At 47.7% G+C, this 7,258-nt stretch overlaps 1 protein-coding gene across 4 annotated transcripts; it reads left to right on the top strand.

Moving 5' to 3' along the window:
* The first annotated feature begins 545 nt into the window (after positions 1-545).
* LOC111629917 lies at positions 546-6,093 on the top strand. 4 transcript variants are annotated; one of them, XM_023373867.1, is made up of 5 exons: positions 546-945; positions 1,043-2,671; positions 3,177-3,235; positions 3,311-3,644; positions 3,717-6,093. In XM_023373867.1, the coding sequence occupies exons 2-5, from the start codon at positions 2,656-2,658 to the stop codon at positions 5,948-5,950; spliced, it is 2,643 nt and encodes an 880-aa protein (XP_023229635.1). In that variant the 5' UTR covers positions 546-945; positions 1,043-2,655; the 3' UTR covers positions 5,951-6,093. The 4 variants fall into 4 exon arrangements, with proteins under 4 accessions (XP_023229635.1, XP_023229634.1, XP_023229633.1 ...); XM_023373866.1 differs by having other exon boundaries at positions 546-2,671; XM_023373865.1 differs by lacking the exons at positions 546-945; positions 1,043-2,671 and having other exon boundaries at positions 2,703-3,235; positions 3,720-6,093.
* Positions 6,094-7,258: the final 1,165 nt, after the last annotated feature.

The raw sequence follows: 7,258 nt of genomic DNA, 5'->3' as shown, positions 1-7,258 counted from the left end.
CCTCGAAACCAAGAGAAGGTCGAAAAATCCAGATCTGGGGACCTATTCTGAGTAGTATCGTTAAGCTAACGAATACGATAAAAACCAGTTTCTATCGGAACCACGTGATTTGCGTTTAATCAACTGTGAAAATGCTATTCCGAGCCATACGTTTCGTTTTCGGTCCCGATAGCCACGTGCGATAACTAAGCTTTTGTTATCGATCATCCTCGAGCTGAATTAGGAACGTAACGAAAGTGTAAACAACACGGCGGTCTTTTGGTGTAAGAATGATTTTACTTCACGAGCAAATGGAGAGAGTTAATAAACTATGTTGTTGTATTGCTTAAAAATAATTACCTTAACTATTTATGAATATTGTATGAATAATGTAATTGCTTTCTTGTTANTTCTTATTTGTTTGCTCCAAATTATAAGCTTCGTCTCGACAAATTATTTCGCTTTTCCGCGAATTTCATGGTGGTCCAAACCAAAAAATTTGTTTTTCGTTCGTCGTAAAGACGAACAAAAACAAATATTTAAATATTCGACTTTTTAAAGTACTTTGTTCGACAATTAAAACATTTTTAAAATTCCGATAATAGAAAAATTCGCTATAAAAAATATTTTTTACGCAAATATTCGATATAATTTTTTTCGAATAACAATTATAATTAGCCAAACGAACTCTAGCGACAAGTTCATTCGATTATTAATTTTCGTAATTAGCATAAAAATAGTCCAAAAATCTGGCAGTTCGAGTTATCTTCTGGCAAGAACGCGACCTTTAATCCTTGGTAATCAAAGTTTAAACGGAAATAATATAGAATAAAATTCAATTTCGGCATTATTATTGTAATTCCGAAATGTAAATTATTCATTAAACGACGCATAAATCCAGCACGAGACGAAGAACGCGGAACTGAACATCGAACGAAAGATGGTGACTCGGTCGAAAAACGAAAAGTGAAAGGATAACGAATATGCAAAGTTTGCGGAAAAAGCAGGAAGAGGCTGAAATCCGGACAGCGAATGTTACTTAATTGAAGATAATTCTTTTCAGGAAGACGAGTGGATCTGGCCGAAAACAATCCGGAAACGCAAGAAAATGTCGAAATCCGGGTTCGATGCACTAACCGCATCCGAACGCTTTCGAATGGAAATATCGAAGGAGGACGAACGATCGAGTCGAAGCCGATAAACGTCTTTTAGACATTTTCGGCACGGGGAAAGACGAGAAATTCCCCAGGCGCGCCGACTGTCCCCGGACGTCCATTAATAATCGGCGTGTCATCCGTCTGATAGTCGAACGTGTGAATGCGCGAGGGGGCTGCACTCGGTTCCGGGATCAACCGAACGCTGACTCAACCCGCAGGGATGCAACTCTCTACCCCCCTCTAGCCTCTAACAGGAATCCCTTCGCATTTCGCATTAGTCCTCCGCTCGTCCTTCCAACTTCTTTCCCGGGTGGCCATTGGCTCGCGCCGGCAGTGACATCTAATAGCCATTGCCGTCCTCGACGTCACGGCGGATCTGGTCTTTTTCTCTTGCGTCACGGCGTCGATCCGAGAAACTCGGCTTTCGCCTATTCGAGTGGCGACCGCTCTTAGCTTCTGGGCTCCCGGGGGGAGAAGAGGCACGCGGCTATTGTTCTTCGGCTTTCTTTCCAATTTTAAAAATTCTTTTAATGACGCCGCCGCGAAAAACGGCCCGTCGACGAAACGCGCGCCATATTTTATAACCGTTTGCAGGGAAAAAACTGCGTGTTCAGCGGAAAAGATTTTGTTTATCTTTGCAAAATTTAACAGGTTTCGATTAGTGGTAGAAGGATAGAAATCGCGTTTTGGCGACGCGTACGCGTTCTGCCGAAAAGCGTGCCGGAAGGCGTAGAATCGTCCTCGATCTGGGAACTTACGTAATGGTTACGGAGGCGAAAGAAAATGCACGATTCTGGGCTCGAGGACTTTTCGAGAAACGGTAAAATAATTTGGATGTCCACGCGCGGTGTGTTTTGTGATCGTGCAGCAGAAGAAAAAGAACAAAGGCGTCGCGGGGTCTGATAGTTTCGTGCCCCGATGGTGCCCTCCCACACAACCTTACCCGACCGGAGAAAGAGGGGGAAGAAAGGTCGCGACCCCAGATCCACACGCTCCCGGAAATGTTGTCACGAGTGAACGTGATACCGTGAGGAGAAAACTTTCACTTACCCGGATATTCTTGTCACATGACGTCACTCCGGGCGACATTTCGCGTGGTAAACACGTTAGGTCGTCGTCGGCAGCAAATTTCTCGCTACCAGAAATTCGATCGACGCTCGATTCCAGTTCGATTTTAAAATCGAACGTTAGAATTTTTTTTTCTTTTTTTTGAAAATTCGCATAATTATTTCTCGGTGGTTAGAAAATGCGCTTCTTTTATTATAGCTGGTGCCTTTGGCGTATCCGGTCTTCTTCCATATACGATTAAGAGAGAAAAGATAAAGAGAGTCGATTCCCATTTTTGGAATTCGACCATCTTCAAAAAATTTCTTTTGATTGGTGCGCCGAGTAGAAGCTAGCTTATGGCGCCAATCTGCGCAGTCCGAAAAGAAGCTCATCTGTACCACGTGACCCAGGTGTGGGACGTGGTTGCGCCGCTGCAGAATAGAAGCGGCATTCTATTCGCAACATTCTCGACATGGGTTCTATTGTCGGTAAGTCGACTTTTCTTCTCCCGGCAAAATTCGAAAAATTGCCTACGCGCCAAACTCGCGCTTTTTTTTCCATTTTTAAATTCGAACGCGTTAAATTTGGGATGGCCTTTGAAAAAAAGGTGTCGGGAAATGCCCTTCGGCCATAAATCTTGGCGAAAATTTCTTTCCTTTCTTCTGTTTTCGGGCGGCATCCGTTCGGAGAACGCACGTGACGTCTAACGAAGGTGAGAAGACATTTGGCTTTCGTCCAAGGCAACTAACCCGGAACGAGACGATGTCATCACATCGTTTGTCTGAAAGGAGAGACAATCCACTTTCTACAGATTTTACCCACGTTCTCTATTTTTCGTAACGAAATTATCCCGTTTCGATTTCGACACGAGCCAAACTTTCCCGTTTATTTAACAAAAGCGGCATGATTTACGAAAGTAACTCCGAAAGAAGCTGTCTGGCTCGGCAGTCATGTATAAAGGAGAAGTATCTAAATTACTTTTATGTCTTTCAGTTTTGGCCACGATAACCATCGTTAAAGGAAATGTCGTGTCCCGCGATTTGACTTCCGAGGTAAGTCCTTCGTCCATTTTTTCCGCGGCCACGTCGCGTGCGACAACCGACATTTTTTTTTCCTTTTTTTTTCAGAATTTCGACGTGTATTCTCCCGCCGCCACTTTGAATTTGGCCATAACCTCGCCCCCCTTCTTGGCTTTCGACTGCGGAAAACGCCCGGACGGATCTTATCCCGATTATCGTTCGGGATGCAAGTATTTTTACGTGTGTAAAAACGGGAGGGTCTCTCGTTTCTGGTGCAACGACGGGGAAATCTACGATCCGGCTCTCTCCTACTGCGTTTCTGATCGAGTGGGAAAATGTAGCAATTCTACGGAGAGGAAAGAGAAGTCGAGGACCAGATGCCGTTTCCACGGAGTTTATCCCGATTACGAAAACGGTTGCCGATCTTTCTTCTTCTGTAAAGGTAGGTGGCGTTCGATCACTTGGATATTAAAGCGTGCGAAATTAAAGATTCTACCACGATTTCATTCCGCAGAAGGAGTCGAAACCCGTCTGAATTGTCCTCCCGAAACCAAGTTCGATTGGAGAAGAGGCGTTTGTGTCGACGGCCGACGAGTGTCCTGCGCGACTCTGAATTGTCAAGGTAAGACCGACGGAACGTACGAAGACGCGGAAGGAGGATGCCGAAGATATTACACTTGCGAAGGAGGAATTAAAAGTGAATTTCTCTGTCCTCCGGGACAGATCTACGACCGGAGATTTTCTTCTTGCTCGAGTATCGTCGAAGGTGCCAGATGCGCCGATCTGTCTTTCCATTGCGCCGGATTACCCGACGGATATTATCCGGATTACGGAGACGAGTGTCGCACCTTTTACCTGTGCATCGGAGGACGTTCCAAATCTTTTCACTGTCCTCCTGGATTGGCTTTCGACCGGGAGATGTTATCCTGCGACTTTTCCTACAGAGTCGTTTGCCGGCGGACGGATATTTGCAGGGAGCGCGAAGACGGAATCGCGCCCGATTTCGACCGGGACTGCAGGGAATTCGCCGTGTGCGAAAACGGAACGGCCGTCCGTTCGGGTGTCTGTCCTCAGGGGAAAGTTCTCGATCCCGGTGCTTTAGTATGTCGGCCGCGTTCCATGTCGTCGTGCCGACCGGTCGGAGACGCGCAGTGTCGAAATAAGGGAGACGGAGTGTACGGAGACGTCGATTCCGGATGTGGCGCTTATTATCTGTGCCTGAGAGGTAGAGTTTCTGTGACTTCCTTCTGTCCGGAGGGAACCGCGTTTCATCGCTCTGTAGGTAAATGCCTCTCTTCGTCTCTGGTGGCTTGCGGCGATTCTCGTCCTTCTGTCTCCCTCCCGAACGCGTGCGAAGGAAGGGTAGGACTCTTTCCGGATTTCCAGTCGGAATGCCGCAACTATCACGTCTGCGCGTTCGGCATGGCAGATACCTTGGCGTGCGGCGCGGGTCTGGTTTTCGACAATCGATCCGGGAAGTGCGTTCCCGTGGGCTCGGCCGATTGCACTCCTCCCACCGTCCTGGCCACCTTCGAATGCCCTCTGGAAGAAGAAGATCGCTATCCGGAATCCGGGGACGGATGCGCCCTCTACCACGAATGTTGGCGGGGAAAGGGCGCCACCTATCGGTGCCCTTCCGGACATATTGACCGGTCGACCAAGCGACGCTGCCACGTTTCGGACCGGGTGTGCCCCGGCGACCTCCCCAAGCGCCGATCTGCCACCGTCTCGCGCGTCATCCAGTGGCAGTTCGAATGCGGCGGCCGAGAAAACGGCGTCTTCGTCTCGGACCAGTGCGGGGTCTTCCACGTGTGCGCCGAAGGCAAAGTCTTCTCCTACGTCTGTCCCCCGGGCAGAATTTTCGACGTCGGATCGTCTCGGTGTCGACCGGGAACGTGCGGTCGATCGGACTCGGCTCCTTGGTTCGCCGAGGCGGGAAGCTTCGATTGCCAGGGGAGGAAAGACGGGATGTACCCTGATCCCTCCACTTACTGTCGCAGGTATTTCGTCTGCGAGGGGGGAAAGGCCTCGGCCGCCTACTGTCGCGAGGGAGAAGTCTTTGACGAGAGGATCGTCACTTGCGTCGACGCTTCCGACGCCAACTGCAGTGCCGTCGATTCTGCCAATCGGATCGAACCGTCCGAAAAGATTGCGGTTCGAGCGCAGAAGCCCGAAACTCCGTCCTCGTCTTTCCGCTGCCCAGCGGGAGCCACGGGATTTTTCCCGGATTACCAGAGCGGATGTCGCAAGTTCCACATCTGCTTCCGGCGCCTGAGGAAGAGCTACACCTGCCCCAGCGTTCTGCTCTTCAACCCCGCCACCAAAAGCTGCGATCTTCCGGAAAACGTCAGATGCGGCCCGGGAGAGCGCGTCCCCGACGTCCCCGACTGCGGCGGGAGAACGGGAGACTGCCGCGGATACACGGCCTGCGCCGGCGACGGTCCCGCGGCTTCCGACTGTCCCCCCGGTGGTTGCCGGAAGCGCGTCCCCTGCCGGAAAGAGACGGCGCGCGCCGGCAACGTACACGCGCACGGCATGCCCGACAGATACGCCTTCACCTGCGCCGACAAACCCGACGGTTTCTATCCGGACTACGCGCGGGACTGTCACGTCTTCTACCGATGCGTCAGAGGGAAGAAGTTCTCTCATTATTGTAAACAGGGCCTCCTGTTCGACCCGGCCACCGGCATCTGCCAGTTCGAACAGACTGTGGACTGCTCGCCGCCCCCTTCGGTGGAAGTCACCTAAAAGGGCCTCGACCTCCCGTTTCTTTATTTATTATTGGTCAGCCGCGGGCCGAGGAGCGGAGGACGGTCGAAGGACGCGCAATATTCCCGCGTCCGGGTGTTGCGCCGTTCCCGGATGCGGACGCGGCCGCGGAATACAAAATCGCCACCGCCGCCGCCGCTGTCCCGATTCCGCGCGCGTCGTCTCGGAAACCGAGAGAACGGGGAAAAAACGTCTTCGATCCCGAAAGAGAGGGAAATTTCCCCATATTAAAATTGCGCGATTTTTTGAATCTGTCTTCGAAATCGATTGAAATGGAGGCTTTTACGGATGCAATTTCCGTTGATTTCCAACGACTGAGGTCGCTGCTGCGCTTATATGGGTCTCTTGTGAGAATTGCATCAATGAATGTTTTCAACAGTTTATTTGAGACGCGAGTTCTGGTTGGACGATATTTCCACTCGCATCTGTAGACCCGTTTTAATTACAATAAAAACGTATTTCTGTAAATAAAGGTATGATGTTTCTCTTCTTTTGACGATAAAGGGAAACGAATGGAATGTTCCGGAGCTACGAAAGATTGATTCCGTTCGACTTTATCTTTACATCCGACATCCTCGTACCTCCGGCATTTACCGTTCTACTTTAAAATCGCCTAATAACTAGTATTATTTATGCTGGCATTTTACTTTCCATTTAAAACCGGTCCTGAATTAAATGTTTTTTTAATGCTCAGAAATTTAACGTAGATTTTCCAAAATGTTTAACCGAAACTGGAAATTACGAAAGTTACGTAACTGCGTTTGCATACGCCAACTCGGAGATGATATAATTTGAATATTTCCTCAACAGTTAATAGCTTTAAATGCGTGATAAATTAATTATAAATCTATCCGCTAAATTACCATACGAAAAAGGGTATTTTTAATGATAATTTCGTGGTAATTGATGGCATTTCGTAACGAATTTATGGACTTCTTTGAAGAAAAGTCTGGTTTAAAATGAAGAACGTAATTTATTTTGTTGCCGTCGCCATAATATACGTAAATTATTTCAGAAAACAACTGCGATGTTTATTTAACGGCGCGCAGATTTATACACGAAAAACTTTAACAATGTAATAACAATTGAATTCATTTTGATAATAAATGAAGACGTGTTTTGATTGCCTTAATACTGTTTTCGTCAATAGCGAATTTCTACGAAATTTTCAACTTTAACATTAGAAAATAAATATATCGTGTAATAAACTAAATTATTATTGTTATTTATTTATTTTAAATTAAATATATTTCAAACGACAACAATATAATAATTTGCATTAAAAGT

The sequence above is a fragment of the Centruroides sculpturatus genome, unplaced genomic scaffold (genome assembly GCF_000671375.1).
Source record: "Centruroides sculpturatus isolate CEXI.00-Female unplaced genomic scaffold, Cexi_2.0 scaffold529, whole genome shotgun sequence".
NCBI classification, from domain to species: domain Eukaryota; kingdom Metazoa; phylum Arthropoda; class Arachnida; order Scorpiones; family Buthidae; genus Centruroides; species Centruroides sculpturatus.
The sequence above is the reverse complement of the archived record's forward strand: the minus strand, read 5'-3'. Positions and strand labels throughout refer to the sequence as shown.

Bases quoted from the DNA above. Each gene is read 5' to 3' on its own strand.
- LOC111629917 (XM_023373864.1), top strand. From the start codon at position 3,134: ATGTATAAAGGAGAAGTATCTAAATTACTTTTATGTCTTTCAGTTTTG. The intron at 3,236-3,310 runs GTAAGTCCTTCG...TTTTTTTTTCAG, and splicing joins CCCGCGATTTGACTTCCGAG to AATTTCGACGTGTATTCTCC. The intron at 3,645-3,716 runs GTAGGTGGCGTT...TTCATTCCGCAG, and splicing joins ATCTTTCTTCTTCTGTAAAG to AAGGAGTCGAAACCCGTCTG.